The sequence below is a fragment of the Tachypleus tridentatus genome, chromosome 10, assembly GCF_004210375.1.
Source record: "Tachypleus tridentatus isolate NWPU-2018 chromosome 10, ASM421037v1, whole genome shotgun sequence".
Lineage (NCBI taxonomy): Eukaryota > Metazoa > Arthropoda > Merostomata > Xiphosura > Limulidae > Tachypleus > Tachypleus tridentatus.
This window is the reverse complement of record NC_134834.1, coordinates 80,604,439-80,629,819: the sequence shown is the minus strand read 5'-3', so window position 1 is coordinate 80,629,819 and position 25,381 is coordinate 80,604,439. Positions and strand designations below refer to the sequence as shown.

Sequence of the window (25,381 nt, the reverse complement as noted above, 5' to 3'; positions counted from 1 at the left end):
CGACTGTGGCAATGAATCAGTTGAAATCTATAAATTTATTTGGACACCGTTCCAGAAAAAAATCTATTACCAAACTGTAAATTGGATAATGTCAGTAGGAGATATGGAATGCAGTTTCCGAAGTTTTGGTGATTGTTCTTTCGCCTCATGAGACTGAAGAATATTAAAATAGAGCTCAGGAATATCAATGACGAATTACAAAGGTTATTTTATGTTACATTTCGTAGTTTTCTAGTGTGATGATAAAACAAAATACGAAAGAAGAGATGGCTCCCAAACAAACATCTAAGTTCAGGTTGTTTTAAAATATTATCTTATAAAATTAAAACTTATATAATATATAAATATGATTTATTATATATGGTTTAATGTCAAATGTGCTTGTATACCATGATAATTAAGCACTTTAATTAAATTGTGGATGTAACTCACTAGAACGTCTTGCCATGCGCAGTTTTGTCTAAGGGTTAATTGCGTACGCACCTATTTAATGTGCAATCAATCACATAAGCCCATTCACATTTTTTTCAGAGCAAAAGAGTCACCAGTTTCCCACATTTCATGCTGCTGCCGATTTTCACGGTGAGACTTGCTTGTTGACCGAAGTATGAACTCAAAACTACCACATCAGGATATATAATTTTGTGAAATATTGTGTAGTTGAAATAGAAGGAGAGGTGTATAGTTAAACCTATAAAGATGAAGTATATGATAATAGATATTATTCTCAGCATATGACATACTATAAACAAGAACTGCTACTGACAAGTACTGGACGCCGAGTACTAACTGCAAATATTAGCACCATTAACCATTCATGACAAGAGAACACAAACATCGACACTAAGAAGAAAAAACAAGTCAAACCTTTTGCTAACAGATAACCAGATCCGACCAGTTACAAGAATCAAGAAATTACAAACGATATTCCTCCACGAATTACAGTACCTTTCATTCCAGAACCCACACACTTTGCATCAAACACCCTTGACGACTTAAACGCAGACATCTTCACTAATTCTTCCACTCTGGTGTAAGACCAAATAGACAAGCCTCACTTAATGTCCTTCCTCATCTATCGTCCACCTGTCAAAGATCCAGAAGATTCGACCCAGTCGGTCCCCTCCCCTTCCTAAGTAACAGATACAGGATGAGAGATTCCTCATTACAAAAAGTAACCTACAACCGTACCTATCACTCTTTCTATGTACATCTTAAACCTTCAAATTAGCTGGGCACTAGTAATGGATTGGCGCTTTAGCAGTGAAAGTGTGTTTTTGGGGTACTCCTGTTCGCCTTCCCAATAACAAGCTCTTGGTATAGGATTTAATAGATCCCCGCCGCCATGAAAGACCATATATCTGAGGTCGGCCGTTTATTGACGTTTAGAGCTCAGCCGTATGTAATTATTAGTCTGTAGTTATCAGCCATGTGTATATTATACGTCAAAACCGCTTTGGTTTGTAAATCCGTACCAGTTAACAATCCTCGAGTGGGGTGAAGGCAGATTGCTCAATATTCGAGAACACCGATGATTAAATACTTTTAAATAATTAATTTTAATCACAATACCTGCCGTAATTTGTATCGTGCCTGATATATAGAATATCCGTAATATATTTGTTTGCTACGACCAGAGGCATTATTTATTATGAAATAAAGAGAACAGTATGGAATGGCAGTTGAAGTGTGGTTTTTCAATTTGAATTTTATTGTGCTGTTTCTTGTTTATATTAAATTAACTACTACTTTTTAGTGTTCATTTTAATCGCCTATTAACAATTAATTAATGTATTGCATTGAGTTGTATACATATATATATATATGTTTCTTGTACACTTGAATTGGCAATTTGCTGACTGTTTGTATGGTGTACTACACATCTTCTCACCATGGGTGTTACAGGTAATTACATTTTATATCTTGATTTAGGTATATAATTATGTTTGTAATGTATGTCCTTGTACTTTGTGCCTATATAATCTTTAAATCTAATGTTAAAACTATGTGTTGTTTACACCATTTTAGGTTGAATGTCATGCTTATTTTCCTCAATTCAAGTTATTTGAATTGTGCAAGGAACTTAAGATCACCTTTACTGCCTACGGTCCACTTGGCAACCCTAGTCTATCAAGATTTTTGAAAGAAACTGAAGGAATGTAGGTATTGAGCACAAATGAATTATTATGAGCAAAGAAATTTAATTTTCTTTCATGTTACACTTTTTGTTTGTTTTGTTTTTGGAATTTCGCACAAAGCTACTCGAGGGCTATCTGTGCTAGCCGTCTCTAATTTAGCAGTGTAAGACTAGAGGGAAGGCAGCTAGTCATCACCACCCACCGCTAACTCTTGGGCTACTCTTTTACCAACGAATAGTGGGATTGACCGTCACATTATAATGCCACCACGGCTGGGAGGGCGAGCATGTTTGGCGCGACTCGGGAGCGAACCCACGACCCCCGGATTGCGAAGCCAGTCCTTTTATGTTACACAAAATTACTTGATGAAATACTTGTGGAAGGTATACCTCACTGTCTAAAAATGAAACCAAGGATGGGTAAGCGTTTTCAGTTGAGTTTATACGAATTGTTCATTAACTTAATCATATTATTTTCTTTAAAAACGTTTATTCAGATGTGTTCAGCTATTTCACGAGCGGCCCGGCATGGCCAGGTGGTTAAGTCACTCGACCCGTAATCTGAGGGTAGCGGTTTTGAATCCCGGTGGAATCCCGCCATTTCAGCATGGGAGCGTTATAATGTGACAGTCAATCCCACTATTCGTTGGTAAAAGAGAAGCCCAAAAGTTGGCGGTGGGTAGTGATGACTAGCTGTTTTCCCTTTTGGCTTACCCTTCTAACTCGAGTAGGTTTGTGCAAAATTCAAAAAACAAACAAACAATTTAACTGGCATTAAGAAGAAGTTAATTACTCTACCTACATAGTAGCTGATTGAGGGAGGTTTGCTAGTTACTCCCTTTTTTATATTGTTTTAAAAAATATGTTTATTTTTGAAAATGTATTTATTAATATGTAATAGCACATTTTCTAAAATGTAACTTAAATTTTAAACAATATTAAAAGGGAGCTATCCCCCGTAATAAGTCACTGCTATATGCTAGAAACATTTTTTTTTCTTTGAGCAGAGATGCTGTGTTACCAAACCTCTTGAAAGATACTTCTATTCAAGCCATTGCTGAAAGGAACCAGAAAACACCAGCTCAGGTAAAGGTATCAACTTTAATTCCGAGGATGTAAATTTTTATTTTCGGACTCATGCTTTAATCATACCTTAATCATTGAGTGAGTACCATGATACCATTGATATTTTTTAACAATATAATGATACGTTAAGCACTACTGTTGGTTCTCTTGAAACGAAGGATGCCTTGAGAAAAACAATGTCTAATATTAACCCTTAAACGGAGGGTGTCATCAAATGATACTGCAACCTACAAGATACCCGCTGTTTAAAAGTTAAAGAAATCTTTCCCACTCATCAACAGTAACAGAGATTGTATGCGGGCTTGTGTTTCTGCAATAAAAGTTTGAGTCGGTTTTGACTGTGCAAAAAACTGGAAAGAAATGGTGCTGCGCTACGCAAAGTGTATTTCGCTACAGCAGTCAAGCTTTAATTTATTTGTGAAAGATCACGGAGATTTGACAAACAGCAATGTGCAATGTAATTTTAGCAATGTTGTATCGTAACAACTCTGCTTAATGAATTTGTTCATAGTCGTGAGTGGAAAATAAAAAAAACACGAAAGAAAAGTGTCTACCACTGCAAAGAAGCCATGACTGCAAGTAAGAGTGCTGGCTCCTTTCCTGAAACTAGCTAAAAGTCTTGAGTTTGAGAACTACAAGGAAATGTTTTCACTTGTTGAAGATGTAACATTCAGCAATTCCAGTACCATGGAGCTGTTAGTGCACAGTGTAATAATGATTTAGAATTCTGTAATCTTAATAAAATACCAAATGACTGTATAAATAAGCAGCTTGTTTTATTTAACAAATTTCTCTTAATTCACAAAGATTTTAGATGTATCTTTTTGGGTGGGCTTTTTGACTGATCTTCTGAGTTAGTATATCCAGAGGTCTTCCATTTTTACAGCATATTACCCTAATGAGCTTGGATAGGTAAAAACAGAATAAAATATTTCAGAACTCCAAATTATTTTTCATTTTATATTTTTGTGATTTAGTTTTTGTATTCTTGTTTGTTTGGAACTAAGCACAAAGTTTGTTTGTTTTTTGAATTTCGCACAAAGCTACTCGAGAGCTATCTGTGCTAGCCGTCGCTAATTTAGCAGTGTAAGACTAGAGGGAAGTCATCACCACTCACCGCCAACTCTTGGGCTACTCTTTTACCAAAGAATAGTGGGATTGACCGTCACATTATAACGCCCCCACGGCTGAAAGGGCGAGCATGTTTGGCGCGACGGAGATGCGAACCTGCGACCCTCACCTTACGAGTCGCACGCCTCAACACGTTTGGCTATGGCCATCCCGGGCCCTAAGCACAAACGACACAAGGGCTACCTCTGCTCTGCCCACCACGGGGTTGAGTGTACACCTTTATAGTTTTAATTTACATGAAATTATTTCTATTATTTTAGATCTTGTTGCGATGGTTGATTCAGCGACGAATTATAGTTATTCCAAAAAGTTCAAAACCAATAAGGATCAAAGAAAACTTCGAGGTAAGTTTTTTTCTTCTTGGATGTGAGGGCTCAGTAAAATATACAATTAATATTGTAATGTGTTTCATTTGTATTATTTTGGATCATATTATTTTATTATTGTGAACGTTTATTTGTTGTTGTTTTATATTTTACCATTACATAGATCTTTGATTTCAACTTGTCCGAAGAAGAAGTAAATCAGATAAATGCCTTGGATAAGAATATTAGATTATTTAAATATGATGGGTAAGTTTTTATGTATTCAGCTTCAATCTATATTTCTTAAATATATTGAAATAATAAGTTTTAACTTAATTATTTTAGATTTTAAATGTTATTTGACTTAGTTACTTAATAAAGATGTATATCTAGATATAAATTAATAAATAGCTTAGAGTGATAGAACTTGGAATAATGTTCTTCAGTCTATCATTTTGACTCATATAATAATTTTAAAGGCCCGATATGGCCAGATGTATAGGGCGCTCGACTCGTAATCTGAGAGTCGTGGGTTCGAGTCCCCGTCTCACCAAACATGTTCGTCCTATCAGCAGTGGGAGGGCGTTATAATGTTACAGTCAATCCCACTATTCGTTGGTAAAAGAGTAGCCCAAGATTTGGCGGTGGGTGGTGATAACTAGCTGTATTACCTTACATTGCTAAATTAGGGACAGCTAGCACAGATAGTCCTCGTATAGCTTTTCGCGAAATTCAAACAAACAATAATTAAAAAAAATAAACCAAATACGTTTTATCTTTTACAGATTTAGCATTACGCATACAGAAGAAACATTAAAAATAAAGTGATTTTTCATTGTTTGTTTAACGGAGCTGGAACTGGTTTTTTTTTTTATTCTTTTCAGGATGGAAGACCATCCAAATTTTCCTTTCAAAATCCCAGTTTGAGTGATGTATTGATGAAAATTGATGATAAACGAGTGTTGAAGACTTAATTTTATGTTATTCAGATATCATTTCTACTTTGGATGCTTAAATATATTTGGGAAATAGTAAAATTACTGTTTAAATAAAGTGATTGTTTCACACACTTTCCTTTTTTATCTCTTAGTTCAGTAAAAAACTCTAACACAAACACAGTATTTACTGTCAATAATAGGAGAATTTTAGTTTTGGTACCCGTGAAGTAGTCACAGGAATCTAGAAGTTTTATCCTTTATGAAGGAGGTTTCCATTGATTTAATTGTATTGTAACAGACTAAAGTGTACACGTCTTTACTATTTGAAAAGAATCTAGATAATGTTACTTTTAATTTCATGTACTCATTAAGCTTGTTTGTTTTATATCTGAAGCTTTTTTATGCTAATGAGCTCAGCTAAATTTGTCTAAAAAGTGACTTTTATATGAACATGTGTATCTTTAGGCAACTAAAGTACATAACATTGGTCACTATCGAATCAGTAACAACTAGAAATACATTAAAATTATTGTATTTTAATAACACAAGTGTTACATAGAATACGTTTATATTACTTTAAGAATTTATCTTACATTTAAATAGCGATTCAAAGTAAATTTGGGGGGTCAGGGGTTGAAGAACAGTTGTTGTTCTTTATTGTGGGTTTTGTTATTGGCCCTTGATTGGTTACCATACATTTCCAATGTTGTGTTTTGTAAGAATTATTCAGAACTTTTATCTATCGTTCTTTAATACCAACCTTTTAAAAACACGATGGGAAACTAATAACACTTCATTACAGTAGCATGTTTATAAAGAATGTTTAGAAAAGAAATCGCCATAGAAACAAATACATTATAAATGCCACATGACTAAGAAAACAATAATTACTTGTGAGAGACGTAAATTATTGTGACTTATTAATTATTTTGTCATCTTGGTAAATTCTACAGCAAAGTATATGATATATTTAGACAACATGAGGGATGTCTGATCATTTAGGTAAACTTCTGGAAGTTTCGAAGATGACATATGAAAGGCACATCGGGCCATGTGCTAAGCCTACCGAGGGGAATTGAACCCCTAATTTTAGCGTTATAAATCCGTAGACTTACCGCTGTACTGGCAGGAGGTATGAAGGTACTAAACAGAGGAAACTGAGACAGTAGAACAAAAATTGAAAATCACACTTTTCTTCTATGAGTGTGTACTTAGAAATGGCATTAGATTAAATTACTTTGAACTTTTGAATCTATATGAAGTCTGCTCAACTAATGCCAACTCAAAAGTCTAAAAGCAATTTAATCTAATGCCATTTCTAAGTACATAGAGTAAGGCTATTATGATTGGATCCACTATCGTTATAGGTAATACCTAGAATAGTAGTTTAGTGTAATTTGTAATTAGTTATTCATATTTGAGGATATTATCATTACTATTACGTCTCATAACACAAACAAAGCTTCGACTTTCCTCGCATTGTGGTAAAAATTCCTTTATTGGACACTCAATTCCGAAAACTACACTATTGTTCTTCGTGTTGCTATATCGAAAATTACACAGTGCAACAAATTTCAGGTTCAAAAAAAAGTACAAGTTAAGTAAGATTTGTTTCTGGGTCAAATATTTGTCCTGATTCTGAATCTGACCTTTATTCCTCCAGATTAAGCACCGTTTTCATGTAACATGAACCATATGTTTTATAATATACTGCAAAATATCGTGTATTGAACACAACATTGCATTTACTGAAAGTTACAAAAAACAAAACAAAAATTTAGTTGGTATAACAAAACATTTATTGGTTATGAATTAAAACACACACCTGTCAGTTTAAACAACTTTTGTTCTTCTAAGCCTCTTGTGTGGAGTGTGATCTTCTATTTTTATACCCCAGCAGTAGTCTGCCAACATGCCAGGGTTCCATTTTCCTTTAAATCGTCGTTCCATCACTAAAATATCCTGATGGAATCTCTCGCCATGTTTATCACTCACATCACCAAGATTTTCCGCAAAAAAAATCCAAATGAGAGTGGAGCACATGAACTTTTAGAGACATGTTACATCCAACATCATGATAATGACTCAGCAGACCATTCACAACTTGCACATAGTCTTCTGAACGATGGTTCCCCAGGAAGTTATCACAAACGTTCTTGAATGATTCAAAGGAAAGATTCTCTTTTCTCTTGAGATGTGTGATGAAGGTTTCATCAAGTACAATTTTTCGAATTTGGGGACCTATGAAGATACCTTTTTTAATTTTAGCTTGACTCAGGGAAGGGAACTTCTCTGCAAGATATGCAAATGTGGAGGATTCCTTGTCCAAGGCTTTCACAAATTGCTTAAACAAACAAAGTTTAATATGCAAAGGTGGTAAAAGAATTCTATCACTTTTCACAAGTGGTTTGTGCATGATGTTGTGTTTTCCTTGCTCAATTTCATCTCGGATCGGCCAGTCCTTGCGTACATAATGTTCAGTTCTTGCTCTGGAGTTCCATAAGCACTTGAAGTAGCAAAATTATAGCCAAGCTGAAAGCCAGTAAACATGGCCACAACCTTGAAATCTGCACAAATATGGTAGTTATGGTCATCATACTGTATGCTTGTTAGAAATGCTTTCAGATTTTCATATGATTCTTTCATGGTTGTGCTATAAGCTATGGGAACAGAAGGCAGAGTATTACTATTGTGTAGCAGAACAGCTTTGATGCTGTCCTTGGATGCATCTATGCAAAGTCGCCAGTTGGTGTTATCATATGACATTTCCAGTTGCTTACAAAGTAAAGTGATGTCATTACAAAAGCATAAGTCTTCCTTCATGGTGAATAATGCAAGCAGATCCTCTGTACGTTTCCTGTACAGTGTTATCTTCACTCCTTTCTCAAGAAGATTACGTTCTTGAAGCCTTGATGCCAGAAACTCACTTTTGTCTTTGATTAAATAGAGATCCCTGCACAAGTCATTTAGAGCCTCTTGAGAAAATGGTATTGGTTTATTCTCGCTTTCTGGATGATTGGGCTCCACATATTCACCACTGGAATGTTCATCTGCACTGCTGGAACTCTGCATTTCTTGATCTGGAGGTTTGGGCACAGGTAAATTTTTTGAGTGCTCTACTGGGCGTATTGCTGATTGCAAATTTGGGTAAACAATGTGTTTCTTTTTCTTTGCTGTAGTACAGCCTATAAAGTCTTGCTTACAAAAATAGCAATCATTAGAGTGATCTTTATGCTCACTCCAAATCATTGGCACACCAAACTTCATGTGAACATTTTTCTAGCATACCAGGCACTCATTGTCTTCACACATGTAAGGCAACACACATGAGGAGTCCATGACTTGTCCTGGTCTCCAAGTCACAAACGAAGTACGCCTTGTACATTTTCTTGATACGGCGTGTAGTACTGCGCTTTTCTTTAACAAAAGTTAATTCCCCACACATGCAACAGAATCTGTTTGGATCATTTTTGCACTGTCTTGCACTCATTGTTGAAAACAAATAAGATCTGAAAGAAAAAATAAACAACATTAAACACAAACTTTGAAGTATAAAATATTAAGTGATAAACTCAAATAAATATAAGCACATAATAATAAACCAGAAAATATGATTTTAAACTGTACTGTGCTATTAATCATATCACATTGTAGGTGTTACTAAGATTGGTCTCCAGCCCCGGGTTGAAAACCACTTTAGAATGCGGTGGAGAATTTTATTTAATAATAATGACAAAAAAGGGTATACAGTGACAATTCTGCAAAAACCATGCCTAATTCAACAAAAAGAAGGCCAGAAATGGATTTCCCATGTCATTTTGCATATAAAAATGGCCACAGGTCTCTTGTACTTTTTTGAGTGTTGCACACTGTTATTGACCCGTCATATTTTCCTTCAGATTGAGAAACTATTTCCTAAAGTGTCATTCTTTGTAAACATTATGATGTGATACACAGGGATCATATAACCTTGCAAAATATTTTCGAACGTTGAGGAACAGGAAAGAAATCCTATTTTCTCTTAGAGTTGAGCTTTACACATAAGAAACCTCTTGAAATAGTGATGCGCAACATTACACCGTTTTACCAACGATGACCGAAGAAGGTGGATACATTGTTCGCTCCTCTACATAAAAAAATGTTCTCAACCTATACCAGCCGTTTTTACATATATATTTAACTCTTATCACTTATGCGGCCCGGCATGGCCGAGCGCGTTAAGGCATGCGATCGTAATCTAAGCGTCACGGGTTCGCATCCGAGTCGCGTTAAAATGCTCGCCCTCCCAGCCGTAAGGGCGTTATAATGTGACGGTCAATCCCACTTTTCGTTGGTAAAAGAGTAGCCCAAGAGTTGGCGGTGGGTGGTGATGACTAGCTGCCTTTCCTCTAGTCTTACACTGCTAAATTAGGGACGGCTAGCACAGTAGCTTTGTGCGAAATTCAAAAACAAACTAATGCACAAACGAATCACTCGATAAAGAAGAGAATAAGTACTAATAATAAAGAGGAAAACTTACAGCAGTTGTTAGGAAAATACGATATGTTATTCACCCAACTCAGTAATGTCGATTACGGAAATTCATAACTTATGACTCTCTTATTCAGTGAATTATAGAAATCGTCGAAAAAACAGGATAACATTTTTTTGTAAAACATTAGAATGAAACTCTGGTTCGTTAGCTGATTTAATAATCTAACTGTACAGATGTTTCTGAAGAGGGGCATCCAGGTTTCACTGACTTGATTTATGTTAAGTTGAGTTTGTGTGTTATGAATTAAATAAATGTAAAGTTCTTTTGTCCCATGTCTGGCTTATATCCCATTCTTTTGGTGTTACTACTTATTGTCATATTCTTTTCTTTCCAAACGTTAAAAGTTATTGCAGATAAATTGGTACAAAGTTTGTCTTTCTGTTTCCTCAATGAGTCATATTTTCTATCAGAAATGAGAAAGTATCTCTGTAAGTAGTTAATACTCAATTCTGGATGCACGAGAAGAATGAGGACAAGGGGTCAGGGAAAGATGTCATCAAAGATAAAGACGTGAGAATTCTAAAAGATATCACCAGAGGACGCGATTTTAGGCCATTTTCACTGTTATCATTTTCTCATAGTCCCACATATCGCTTGGATGACTACGTAGTAGTATCACTTGGTAAAGTTCAAAACATCACTCAATAATGATGCATTAATTAATTCGATATAAATAGGACTTTTAACACTAATCAGTTATAACTAAATCATTAATGAAAAAAGACTCGTAGTAATAATTCAATAATAATTAAATTTTCATTAACAAAGATATATAATATTAATTAATTAATACATTTATAATTAATTTGTCATAAAACACTTATTACCATTAAATTAATTACTTTTCCTTATCATTTAAATAGTCCTGAAAGAACAATATCTCAATTAAAACTCAATCACGTGAGTAAAGATTCTCAGATTTACTTAATGTTTAAATGAATATTTTACTTCTCACCATATACTATTATATACTGTACCAGAAACCTATCAGAGTGTTTCAATCTTCCCAAAATAAGGTGAAAGTTTTATCCTAGTTAGACGTGTGACAATTACAATATATGTATAAAATCTTTTATTATAATAGAAGTCAATTAGAATACACTGTCGCTGTCTGTCTGTTTACAACATATTGAAAATAGATTGTTCACTTTAGAAACTAAATATGTAGTCATACATATCACTGAAATACACTCTTTATATTTAATTAAACTGTACGTTTTTTAAAACGTAATTATCAATGATGAAACATTGCCGCTATCTGTGTAAGCTCATTATGTTATCGCACAAAACACAAACTGTATCTTATCAATAACTGACGGGTTAGCGTACGATTATGGCATACTGTACTCAACATACAGCAAGTTATCGGACTGTATTAGTGGCTTAGAACAAATTTTGTTTACAAAATGAAAGGTCAATTGCACTTAAATATGTGAAATTTCATTATCATTTGAATTATCTCATGTTTTGAAACATTGTTGCTATATATTTGATAAATATTTCAAATAACTGACAATGGTCAGTTTTGATCTATCTAACAGCAGCGATAAGCCATGTATTGTGAATGAGGCTGGTATGTTTATTAAAATATTATCTGAAAGTTGACTTTTAAACGTTGTACTGAACTTTATTTGAATTAAAATTTTAATACACATACCACACGTCTTTTGAATACATTTTTACTTCAAGTGGGTTTCTCGTCATCATAACTACTTGCAGTCATATTAAAACATATTTTACTGTTTTACAAATTATTTATCTGGTTTTTCCCCACTTCTATGTCTGATTGCAAAAGAAACTCATAAGTTAGGAATGTCCGAAATCGGTATTACTGTGTGGAGTTGATAACGTACCGAATTTCCATCAAGAATATCTAGGCTCGAACCTCTGCTAAGAACAATACACAGAATAGCTCTTTAGAGATCTTTCATGATCACTATAGCCGACTACTGACCAAAACGTATGAAAAGAATAAGTTATAAACTGATTAACAGTAATAAAAAAATTAAAAAGTTGTTTTAAGTCATCGTATTGGATATAACATAAAAAGAACATTGATTTTTATTCGCAACAGCTTATGCCATAAGTATGAAAATATTCTTAATATTTTACTCTCATTACAAGAAGAATAAACTGAAAGTTGTTTTATCCCCGTAAAAAACTGAACTTGAGTTGTTATTTTTACATATGGTTTGTCTTAACAAATAACGTATCATCAAAAACGTTATTAGCTCTCAGTAGAGATAATGACGACTGGTCCATAACCTCACTTCTAATGCTTAAAAAATTTGTAACAAACAATAATTTCTGTCACATGTTTGTGACGAATGGGCAACTTGCTTCATGTCCACTGTAGGGAACCATCCTTGAAATTTAGTGTTAAACTCTAATATAATGTGGCATTTTTGCGTGTAATATTGAGAGTTTTTAATTGAAAGACGCAATTCTGGAAGCTTAATTACCGAATGAGAAAAAAAAGTTATTTATGAAGGTTTAAAATATCAAGTCCATCACATGTATAATAAGCATTAAAACCGTAATAGGTAATAAACGAGTAACATTGTTTTTAATCATTTAAAAATACCAGGTAATTCACTAATTTTCAACCAGACATCAATTGACTGAAGCTGACATTTGTAAAAGCTCACGCACTTTTCACTCGACAGTTTTAAATATCTACATTTTGATTATCCTCTAAATACGTGGGTTTGGCACTTAAACTAGCATGACTCACATGTAACAAACGGTAAAGTTTCCAGCGTATAGAACTGTAAATAAACTAATACAATAACTGTAATCGACTCACAAACCGAATATTTCACCTAGTGAAATGGTTAACAATCTATGAGCCGAGATGGTTTTACAGTAGGAAATCGAATTCAGAGTTTTAGGATTGTAAGTTCGTAAAGGTACCGCTGATCTTCTCGGAGATGTATAAAAGTGAGTAAGAATCACAACATAATACCTTACAAAATTAATAACGTAAAACATCATAAACACCTTCTCATGCTCGTCATCTCACCCGTGGGGACGTTATAATGTACGGTTAATCCCACTATTCGTTGGTAAAAGAGTAGCCCAAGAGTTGGCGGTGGGTAGTGATGACTATCTGCCTTCCCTCTTGTCTTACACTGCTATATTAAGGACGGCTAGCTCAGATAGCCCTCGTGTAGGTTTGTGCAAAATTCAAAACAAACAAACAAACGTATTTGAAAATATGTGCACGCAGGTAAAGCTGAATATTCACTTTTGATATTACAAGTCCGTAGACTTACCATTGTCCAACCAGGGAATAATTTCGGAAACAAGAAAACATTCTATCTCTAGAAAATTCCAATAACACATATAAAATAATAATTATAAATAATTATACTAATGATGAAAATAAATAATTATACAAGCTTAAATATCTGAAACTCAGAGTGCAATTTTATTTTGTATTTACGGCAAAACTACTAAGGATATCTGTTGCCATTACTAAGATTGAACTGTTGACCAGTGGTAAGATCAGCACTCTCCTGCCAACCACTGTGCACGCTAAGAAATTGACTTTCCACAGATTAATTGAAGAGACGGAAATATTTTATGATATCACATGGATTCCAACCAAGTGTATATATATAAATTATCCATGAACAGAGCAGAATCAGTGCTTGCTCCTTCTAATGGAAAACAACAAATACAAGAGGCATTTAGATACAATAATTTTTTATTAAGAGGGTTAAGGTATTTATTCAGAAGTAACTGTTTCGGGATATTAACTTGTTTAGAATGTGCGTGTTTTCTTATAGTAAAGCCACATCGGGCCATCTGCTGAGCCCAACGAGGGGAACGAACCGATTATTTTAACGTTGTAAACCCGAAGACTTACCTTTGTACTAGCAGGGGTAGGGTTGTTTACAAATGAAGTAAGCTTACTTGTTTATTTATTCTAGTTTTATATACAAATTAATTTACCATTTTTACACCTTTCTCTCTTCTTCAGTCACAACGTTTTCATTGTTTAGATTTGTAGAATTATTTCTAATTAGGTAAAGTGTACCTGAGAGTTCTTCATCTAGTTCAGGTATTTAGGTAAAGTGTACCTGGGAGTACTTGATCAAGTTCAGGTATTTAGGTAATGTGTACCTGAGAGTATTTAATCTAGTTCAGGTACTTAGGTAAAGTGTACCTGAGAGTACTTCATCTAGTTCAGGTATTTATTTAAAGTGTACCTAAGAGTTCTTCATCTGGTTCAGGTATTTAGGTAAAGTGTACCTGAGAGTACTTCATCTAGTTCAGGTATTTAGGTAAAGTGTACCTGAGAGTACTTCATCTAGTTCAGGTATTTAGGTAAAGTGTACCTGAGAGTACTTCATCTAGTTCAGGTATTTAGGTAAAGTGTACCTGAGAGTACTTCATCTAGTTCAGGTATTTAGGTAAAGTGTACCTGAGAGTACTTCATCTAGTTCAGGTATTTAGGTAAAGTGTACCTGAGAGTACTTCATCTAGTTCAGGTGATGTAAAAAACTATTATTTGAAGAAAAAACGTCCATAAATGTAAGTTTATTAAAGTAACACTTTACATTAAATTGAAAAAAAAAACTGTTTTACGGGTGCAAAATTTGTTTCTGATTTGGTAAAGAAAGGTCAAAACATGCCTTCAGAGATGAATAAAGAAGGTACTGAGACAAAGAATACGTGGACATGTACCAGATAATTAAAATGATACAGTTTTTAAAGACATTTAATTAGAGAAACGAAAATATAATAATTTATATAGTTACACTTCTGACGCTAATCTGAAGGGTTAGAAATGCCCACTATAGAATTGTAGGACATATCAATTATGTGGAGAAGTATTGTCTCCACATAACATTTCCATTTAGGTAACAGCACGTTACGTTTTCGTGACTTTTCTATTTAATCCTAGCTGTTAAATGGAGGGAATCATTGAGATGAAGTGCTTCACGACCTTCAACAGTAGCTGGATGACCTTCAACTAAGTTATGTCAACCTGAATTTGGTACATTCCGCTTTCGGTGTCTTGGTTTCTTAAAACGTAAACGGTTGTTTTGCTAAAAAATTTAAAAGTTTTAGAGTTTTTGTGTTTTAGCATGATTATGTGGAATACTAATTTTATTGTACGAAAAACTGTACATTTTACATGTGGCATAATGTTAGAAACTTTAGCGTTAATGTGCTAAGTATTAGTTTTAATTATGATGTAAAAACGATATAAAATTTTTAGGGTTTTTTTTCTATATTACACTGAAAACACGTTTTAAAACTTCATTCACCTGATATTTTGTACAATTTTTTCAGCATTTTATTAAGTTTCATTATTAAACAAATATCATAGTATGATATCACCTGAATATGGTATTCTAAAAATATCATAGGTGAAGTTGACATGTAACGAGATGTCTCTATGAACTTCGTAATACAAATTAATACAATAGTCATTCTTGATTTTGATGAGTTGAAACTGATTGTTTCTTTCGACTAAAAATGCTAGCTTGGTGAATTGTTTAACACGTCTATTATTTGTTATCTAAATAATGTTTCTAAATAATGTATTCTGTTCCTACTTCACATTTTTTGAAATTCGTACTAATATTTTATTGACACAAAAATAGCAGCTCATTGGATAATTTTAACAAAACTGTTTCTTGAAACTCTGTTATTTCTATTAGACCGTGTTTCCAACTAACATCTTATTTGTTATGTACAAGTTTATTGAAAGGTTTTGTCAATGGAAATTATTCATATTCGGTTGTTGTTTTATGCAAAAATCTCAGCTCGTTGGATTGTTTCATTTCTTCTAGATTTCTAATTTTGTAGTGACGTTGCTATGTTCACCAGCCTAATTTATTAGTTTCAGTTCCCTCTCGCTATGGAGTAGGGGCCGGCATGGCTAGGTGATTAAGGCACTCGACTCGTAATATGAGGGTCGCAGGTTCGAATCCCCCATCGCACCAAATATGCTCGCCCCTTCAGTCTTTGGGGTGTTATAATGTGACAATCGACCTCATTATTCGTGGGTAAAAGAGTAACCCAAGAGCTGGCTGTGGGTGGTGATGGCTAGCTGCATTCTCTCTAGTCTTACACTGATAAATTATTGACGGCTAACGCAGATAGACCTCGTGTGGCTTTGCGCGAAATTCGAAAACAAACAACCTGTGGATAAATTTGTTGTTTATATGCTAAATGTTTTAATAAAGAAAAGTATTTTTGTTTATTTGTCTTAGTGACAAATGTTGATGTTTATGAATATAAAATATTGATATTCCTTATGTTCAGTAATCTGATGACTCTTATTTCCTATCTTTGAATATTAGTAGAAATCGTATTTCGATACCTGTAGTCGGCAAAGTACAGATATCCCTTTGTGCTTAATAACAAAACAAAACAATAACCTGTATAGGATACAAAAGTTCTTAAAGAATGTCAGTTTCATTTATACTAAAACATTGTAAATATAAAAATTGCAACCTTAAGAGTTTACGTTCTCTTAGAAGAATAAAAAAAATCTTAATTTTACATTTACATTGAACATTTTAAAGATATGTCGAAAGTGTTTCTATCGATCCGTGAGCGACTTTCAAATCATAGCATTTGAAATCATAAAAATTGTAATAGTATGTTCTATATTCTTATACTGGGAATAAATCCTTAAAATTATGAACCAGGTTGCCCTTAAGCCGTCGAGTGCAAACTATTAACATATGCAAGGCATTACTTATGTACAGAGCTGAAAATATTCCAGTTTTTATCATGGTTGTGGTGAGTTTTGTTTCCCCTCACATTAAGTAATTAGTTAAAGGAATTTATATTTATGTAAATGTTGTAAAATTTTACAGGAAGGTCACTTATTTGTTTTAAGGTCAAGTTAAATTATTTCTATAGTTTCATTTATGATACAACGTTTAAGCCAAACATCATGTATTTGGACAAAGTCTCAAACTGAACTTTAATTAGTCAAATATGTATCAGAACGTAGTTGTATTTTTTTTTCAATTTCAAACTATAGCATTACATTGAAATACTGAAGTTGTTATTGTGTTGCTTTCTCAGCCAAAAAATGGTAATGCGTAATTACTAATCAAAGATGAAAAGCTGGGTTTAGACTATATGTCAGCCTTTCTGTACACTTGGAAGATGAGAAAGAATAGTGGCGTATTAAATAATAATTAGCGTGTACTTACAGTGCACAAATAAATTATCACAAGCAAAGCCGTTTGATGTGATTTTTGGCTGCACTAAAATTAGTTTTGTGAACAAATTATCTCATTATTTGATATCTCCAGAAAAATTAAATATAGATATTTGTTTTATGTACGTGAATTATTGATTAATGCAATTATGTTTTTATTTTAAAACATTTGATAAGACTTTTCAGTTTTCCACAAGCATTAAAAGAAATTTGCTGAATTTTATTATATCCTTAAAATTTTCAAAGCAAACAATTATATGAAAGCATTTATAACAAGAAGTTAGTTCTTGCAAATTAGGCAAATATTACAGGAAATAGATGTTCACAGTTACTTATTTTAGCAAATATTTTTCAGAAAATCCAAAAATACAACTTTAACAATACTCATACCCATAGATCCTACATCGTATCTCATGACGGTTGGTACGGGTATCAACACTTTTCTTGATAAGCGGAGAACAACGTTTCGAACTTCCAAGGCTATCTTCAGGTTAACCTGAAAGAAAAAAGTTCTTACAATATTTTTTTTCCAACAATGTACAAAAATAAGCTAATTCATTTCCTAATTCTAGTAAAAGCTAGAAAATTCCGGATTTTATGCTAGTATTAAAAGTTGAGTGAAGCATAGCATGATTACTCATGTCAATGTGATAAAAACTAAAGAGTTATCCAAATGTCTTTTGTAAAATGTCATAAGAATGAAGAACAATACAGGAATATTTCCAAGTATTTCCAGTTTTAACTTGTTGCTTCTGCTATCAAGAAGCGCAAAACTCATTGTACTATCACAACTTTCTCTGTATCAAGTTTGTTTGTTTTTTTTAATTTTGTGCAAAGCTTACGTAAAGAATATCTGCTCTAGCCGTTAAAAGCTTAGTTTCTATACACGGCAGAAAGGATTCCAGTAAACTGGCCAATAACCTGAAGCCCTTCAATACAAAATTTAGTTTAAGTTGCAACTGTGTGATCTAACAAAATGATGATCCAAAGCATGCATCAAAATCTACTTAAGAATGGTTAATAATAATATAAGCAAGAGTCTGGTAAGACCTAATCACAGTTCCAACTTAAATTTGATATAAATTCGTTGTTATTACTTGAAAGAGGCTGTACATAAGAGAATTACTCGGAATGTAAATAAACTTGAACAATTTTGTGTTGATGAATTGTCAAATATTGAAAATTAATTCTATTAAAATCTGAGTAAAAATATTTTAATCGTTAGAAGTGGTCGCTATTGCTAAAAGTCCTTTAAGTAGATATTAATTCTATTTTCCTTGTCAGAATATAAATGTGTTTGATTTAGAATGTTTAGAGTTGAACTAAATAATTGATGAACTGGAGTAGCTGAAGATACGTACTTCTAAGAACATCTGTCTCATTCGCTAAGATAAAACTTTATTTTTAAAAACACATTTTCTCAAAATTATAAATTTAGTTGGGATAAATACACTTTTGAATGACAAATGTATAAACAGGTAGTCATTCTTGTTTTTCTTGAACAGTAATGCAGACTTACAAACCTATTAAAAGATCCTTGTATTCAAATCATTGCTGTAAGGCACCATAAAACTCCAGTTTAAGTAAACCTTAATATCAACTTTAATTCTAAGGATGAAGGTCTCATTTTTGAACTAATACTTTAACAATCGAATAAATATCAAAATATAAGTTAAACAGTCAGTTACATATTTTTAAGTAGCCTTGTGATATTATTTCTATATAACAATACCATCAAGGGATCTGATTTGTAACTAATACAGTTATCGAAGTGGTTAGGGATTGTTTTTCATTAATAGATTGCCTTATAAAACTTTCTGTGTGTTGGTTATGGACCATTCTTCATCATTAGATTACCCTATAAGTATGTCTTTGTATTCGTTATAAATACATATAAGCGATTTCTTTCAATTTTCTAATGTAATGTTATCACTATGTACAATTTTTGTAAGTGAAAACAAACATAAGAAGCTTACGCATCTTATACACAGCTTGACCATGCCTGTCACATAAGTAGTCACACAGATGAAATTAAAGAAAAGCATGTTAAGTAAGATCATTAACTGTTAACCAAAAGTTATATTAAGACATTTAAATTTTTTTCTTTACATTAAGTCTTTCTTCGCTTTCTAGATTTATATTCAAGTCTTATTAGTTCAGAACAGTTACAAACATGGTTATGCTTATTAACTAGTTATTAAACCACATAATCATGTTACACTTTCCCTATAACAATGTTAAAGAACAACAAGAGATATTTTGGTTCATCTGAGTAGACCTATAGTTTCACTCGAAATTAAACAAAACGCTAAAAAATTCATAGCCTTATCATTCAAATAAATATTTAGCTTTCCTTTAAACTCTTTTAAAATTAACTGAATATACAACATCTAAAGGCAATGTATTCAAAAGTAAAGCTGTCGATAATGAAGATAACTCCTATCTTGCCAAAATGTATATTTGTGTCTAATAGTCTTACCATTCTCACCATTAAATACAGACAAATATCATGCACCAACACTATGAATTTCATAAATAGTCTTAAATACTTCAATCATACCATTTAAACTCTTCTTTTTTCAAGATAAAACAAGTTGAAAGAGTTAAGTTATCCAGTTGGAGTACACGAAAATTTATTTCAATAAATGTATAATTATGATATATAAAGAATCACCAACAATATTAGAATAGTGCAGTTTGAGAAAGGGATGTCCTACTTTGCTAAAGATGTTTCATTTTAATATGTAGTTACAAAGACTGTGTTATCTGTCACGACCTAGGTTCCATGATGGAATCCAACCATCAACTGTTGATACCATATTTAGAAGGATAGCCTTCTGACACTGCCCTTGTTTTTATATGGGAGTATTATTCAGAATTCCAAAGCAGGTTTAAAAACATGTATTTTGTCTGTAGGTAAGCCAGAGTGAACTATGGATGTTATTTTATTACAAGCCACTATGATATATTGCCAAACTACAACAAATCATGTGCAGTTACCTTAATTATTATCAATGGCCCAAATCTGTAAAACAACAAAAAAACGCACATCATAATACTATCTCGATTATTCCTTACATTAGAGTGACATAGTATATCCATAGTGTTCATAAGTTAATATGCAACAAACTTCATTTCAATCACAGAAAAACAACAGTGTCATCTGTGTCACTTACAAACTAAGACATGACCAATCAAAGCAAAAAATCACTAAATGTCTTATCGCTCTTTACGTGTGTTTTGTTTTGAATTTCGCGCAAAGCTACAGGAGGGCTATTTGCACAAGCCGTCCTTAATTTAGTCGTGTAAGACTAGAGGGAAGGTAGCTATTTACCACCACCAACTCTTGGGCTACTCTTTTACCAATGAATAATGGGATTGACCGTCACATTATTACGCCCCCACGGCTGAAAGGTTGAGTATGTTTGGAGTGATGGAGATTCGAACCCGCGACCCTCATATTACCAGTCGACGTCTTAACCCACCTGGTTATGACGGTTTCTTGTTGCTCCTCACTCTAATTCCGGCACAAAAAATTGATTTGAGTTCTAATCTTAAAAAATCTCAACATGTTTATTAAGAACACTAAGCAATGCAGTTTAAGCGGTAGGTGGTGATGCGTAGCTGTCCTCTCCTTACTGCTGAATTAGAGATGGCTAGAGTTAGTAACCCTCACGTAGTTTTTCGCGAAATGAAAAACAAACAAACTTTTATCGGATAATGTCTACTGTGCATTAACTAAAATCCTTTAATTAACCTCTGAAAAGATCACACCACATTCGTGTACAGATATTTGTTGGTGTTTCCACTCTATTAATAATTCATGATCTTTCTTTTACACTTAAAATATTTTGAAATATTCACGAACATTATTGGCTTTAATATATTTGATTCCCTCCATATATTTAACGTGTATGTTCTGCTATTGCTGAATTTTTATTTTCTCACTTTTGTTTTTAAATATCGTTTGTGTAATTTTAAACAAAAATGTAGATTAAGTTACGTCTTTCTAATATAAATACTTCCAGATTCACATTGACTTGTTATGCCTTTTCCGCTAACTGTATGTTATCTTTAATATTATCTTAAAATTGTTTTATCTTATTTACCGGTTTAAATATAGGGTAAACTATTTCTTGTTATTTTAAAAAACAACAACTTTAAATAAACTAGTGTTAAACCTGTAACGTATTGTAAAACTCGAAGTTTTTTCCAATGTTATAGTAACTAGGTTTTAAAATCATACTTTTTACTCACTATTACAACATTAGTAAATTTCTTAAATTTTCTACTCACAATATTCCATTTAAATCCCCTTTCCGTCAGTAAAAATTATTTGAGAGGTGTTTTCAAATTTATGGGGGCATTAGAAGATAATACCTGTAGAGATGTACTCACGATTTTCATATGTACCTTTCTCTGATAGATCTTCCATCTCTTTAACGTAGTCACATCCATTCAGTTCTACACTCTGTCATTATCGCCAGTGGTCACCCTATCACTATCTTTCTAGATGGGTGGCTATGTGAATCCGTTTTGACTCTAACACTGAAGATATTCTGGAGATACTAATTGACAACTCTCTCACTAATGTATCAACAAATCTGATCACAGTTGACTTTAGGCTTGGATCGCCCAACCTTCTGTCGGTTTTTAGCTAACAATGCAAGACAATATAAATTAGAAACATATATTAATACACAATAAAGAAAACTTAAAAGTAATGGTATTTCATATACTAAATAATATAACCAATACTAACAAAAGTAACAATAAATAGACAAGACTGTATACCTTACCGTGGGGACATATGAACACTATACTGTTGACTTAGAGGCAGATATCTTTCCAATTGTAATAATACTCTTCACTTCTTATGATATTTTAACTAAAGAGACTCATTAAGCCACTCCTTCTGTATAAAAGCAGAAGCACTCGAGTCATATCTGTGATCAACATATATTTTGCAGTTAAAAATATTCCTGTGTGTAGCGGTAATGTTCACACACTACAAACAAAATTAATGTTTATGAATATTAAAAAAATAAAAAAGTAATACCTGAAATGAATGTGATAGAATAATGATATTATATTTAATATCAAGAAAACAGAACACTAGACATAATATACTGTTGTATTTTATAACATCTTCGTCACATAACTGTGTAACAACTAACGTAAAATTCACAAAATTAATTTATTTAACGTAAGCCATTTATATTACGAACTCCATTACGTTTAAATTAAGAATACGCTGAACGCACACTCAGCAAGAAGTGGTATTTTTTCTCATGGTTTTCTGGAAATAGATAAAATAATTCGAATGCACAGAAAAGAGGAGATAAAATTGAACCATGCAGTGTGAAGTTGTCGTAAAATCCGAGAATTTTAAAGGTATATCTTTTGCATTTAGTTTACAGCCAAAGTGAAAAGACACGTGATAGCTAATAACCAAAGGAAATGGTGTTAGCGGAAGGATGATTTAAAATCTTAGTCACTTCCTGGGTGTGTTTTCATTGTTTTTTATTTCCGAAGAAGAGCTCTGATATTCTACACCCTTCCATGTTTCCATGTTACGGCGTGCGCTACGTTATTTTCATAAAGTAAATAGTCCAGATAGAGAAATAACTAAAGTTATTCTCTTATCATAGTACCACTTTTTCATTAGTAAAGTATAATGCTGTGCAATCGCAGTTTGTTGAAATAAAGTATATTCAGTTGTGGATTGCCTTCCAGTGTCACAGTGATATGTTTGCAGCATTTCAACGCTTGAAATCGGGTTTCGATACCCCTGGTGGGCAGAGCACAAATAGCCAATTGTGTATCTTCGTGCTTAACTTCAGAACAACAACAAGAACAAAACATTTAGAAAATGATATGTTTTAACTTTCTTCTGTGGACAAACTTGCTGCTCTGTTTGTCCCTACTTGATCAGTCCGAGGTTGCACTTCTTAACTCCTTATTAAAAAATGATCTGATTTAGTCAGTTGTAATTTTCTAACGTATACAATTTCAGATAATTTTATTTCTAGTGTTTTAACAGGTCTACCTTCATTCGGTGAGGCTGCCATCCTAGTACAAAAATAATCTGAGTTTGTCAGTTGTAATGCTTTACATGCAAACAGCTTAATATAATTCTATTTCTAGTGTTTTACAAGACTTAACATCAAGTGCTGAGTTGGTTATTTGAATTCGTTCAGTGTTTGGAATCTTATTTGTAATATATTTGCAAGTAGTATTTGGTCTTTCTCTTTTCTATATTTACTTAGAATCAGTTTAAAGATTATTGTAAGAATTATTTGACTATTCATTGCTGCTAAGTGCATCTATCTATTTAATCCGTTTATTTCTTTCTCTTTTGCTGAGTTACTCAAATAATTTTATTCACTGCTTATTTCTTGCGCAGGATAATGACTCAACAAGTGTTAGGAGCTCTCTACCTGCCACTACATAATTTTTGAAGATTCTGACAAATATAAAGACGGTTCACAATTTTTCTGTATTCGCAAAATACCATTCGTATCAATGTTTATCTTTTCGAATTTTCTGAATTTTCCATTGTTGTAAGTTCTTTATGAGAACAATAATTTTGTATGAAAGATTTTATTGTTTCTTTAACACGAATCGTGGATGATGATTGGTTTAATCTGCTGCTCTGTGGTATTTTACTCATTATGTCCACTTTCAAAAGCGCACAACATTAAATTACAGAACATTACAAGAAGTTAAAACTTTAGGAATTAGCTGCAAGAGTTCACATGTTACTGTTATTCCATGATGTTTGTGTCTTATCAACTCCTAGAACTTCTAAAGCACTTGTACACCAATCTATTTGGTAACAAATAACATGCACCGCGTCACAACAAGTATTTGAGAACGACTTGACTATAACTTTGGCTATAAGCGTCTTGAAAGCTTTCCTTACGTGTATATAAAAAAATAAACATTTTATGAATCATGTATATAAAAAATAAACACCTTATGAATCGGGTATGGCATGGTTAGGTGGTTAAGGCTCATAACCCGGCACTCGCGAGTTCGAATCCCTATCACATGAATCATATTTGCCTTTTCAGCCATGTGGTTGTTATAATGGGACGGTGATAAAAGAGTAGCTCAAGATCTGGGGTTGGTGCCTTCCTTCTTGTCTTACACTGCTAAAAGAGAGACGACTAACGAATATAGCTCTCACGAAATTCGAACCAATCCTTAAGAATTGTGTATATAAAAGATAAGTACCTTATGAATCACTGGAAAACAAATCAAAACATGTCAGTTTCATTAACTTCAAAACTGAGCACAACAAATGATTCTCTTGAACATAGAGATTTAGACCGATCTTACCCTCGAGAGTTCTGATATGAGGGCATTGCTCCTCTTATCTTCAAGATAAAGTCCTTGTTTTTGAAGTGTTTGGCGGTTACAACGGTGCCAGTTGAGTGCTTTATTCAAGAAATCACTGTTAACTTTGAGATGAGCAGAACATACTTTTACATATCAAACAATCATTATCATCCGTTATCTAAAAGTTATGTCCAGAGTTTAATCCAAAGTTTTGCACTTTTTTATGCTCCCAAGGTTGAGAGTGGTTTTACTGGTAATCAAATGTATGTGTTTATTTTGAATATAGTTTGAAAAATAATAGCTCTTTGCTTTCCCTGTTCTCTACTTTTTAAAAATCCGTCTTTCATTTCAACAACAAATGATTATTGTGTTAAATTAGAAATAATAAAGTTGTTCAATTCAGTTAGTCTTAACATGTTACATTAGCTATAAATCTCTCTGAAACTCTCTGAGATGAATGATATGTTTCTTTCCTAGAATTACTTCCAGTACTTTCTGTTTTTTTAAAATTTCATAATCAATTGGCATCTCGCATTCACTTCAATCTTGCTGCAGAAACAAATCACTGCATTATCTTTAACTGAAAAGACGAGACATTAGTGTGACTGTTGCTAAACAAGGTTTCAACAAATGGTTGCATCCTGTGAAATGTTTAAATGTTTTACTTGTAACAGATCTTTTAGTACAAGTAGTGCTCTTACGTCGTTCCTG

At 33.1% G+C, this 25,381-nt stretch overlaps 2 protein-coding genes across 11 annotated transcripts in view; one reads left to right on the top strand and one right to left on the bottom strand.

The window, feature by feature from the left end:
- The window catches only part of LOC143229687 (1,5-anhydro-D-fructose reductase-like), a 28,823-nt gene extending 23,095 nt beyond the window's left edge, over positions 1 to 5,728 (top strand). For 3 of the 6 annotated variants that reach the window (XM_076462392.1, XM_076462387.1, XM_076462386.1), the window contains exons 6-11: positions 532 to 582; positions 2,029 to 2,159; positions 3,145 to 3,223; positions 4,615 to 4,698; positions 4,844 to 4,926; positions 5,544 to 5,728. In XM_076462392.1, coding sequence (XP_076318507.1) covers positions 532 to 582; positions 2,029 to 2,159; positions 3,145 to 3,223; positions 4,615 to 4,698; positions 4,844 to 4,926; positions 5,544 to 5,586 — 471 coding nt within the window. In that variant the 3' untranslated portion in view covers positions 5,587 to 5,728. The remainder of the gene's footprint in view (positions 1 to 531; positions 583 to 2,028; positions 2,160 to 3,144; positions 3,224 to 4,614; positions 4,699 to 4,843; positions 4,927 to 5,543) is intronic. The other 3 variants (XM_076462390.1, XM_076462389.1, XM_076462391.1) reach the window with 3 other exon arrangements.
- Positions 5,729 to 7,076: 1,348 nt separating this feature from the next.
- Positions 7,077 to 23,474, bottom strand: LOC143229689 (uncharacterized). Of its 5 annotated transcripts, XM_076462400.1 has the most exons (5): positions 22,563 to 23,474; positions 22,126 to 22,272; positions 21,725 to 21,983; positions 17,717 to 17,822; positions 7,077 to 9,106 (listed from the first exon to the last, which is right to left on the bottom strand). In XM_076462400.1, the coding sequence occupies exon 5, from the start codon at positions 8,862 to 8,864 to the stop codon at positions 7,995 to 7,997; it is 870 nt and encodes a 289-aa protein (XP_076318515.1). In that variant the 5' UTR covers positions 8,865 to 9,106; positions 17,717 to 17,822; positions 21,725 to 21,983; positions 22,126 to 22,272; positions 22,563 to 23,474; the 3' UTR covers positions 7,077 to 7,994. The 5 variants fall into 5 exon arrangements, with proteins under 5 accessions (XP_076318515.1, XP_076318513.1, XP_076318516.1 ...); XM_076462398.1 differs by having other exon boundaries at positions 21,740 to 21,983; positions 22,126 to 23,474; XM_076462401.1 differs by lacking the exon at positions 22,126 to 22,272 and having other exon boundaries at positions 21,740 to 21,983; positions 22,386 to 23,474.
- Between the last annotated feature and the right edge of the window lie 1,907 nt (positions 23,475 to 25,381).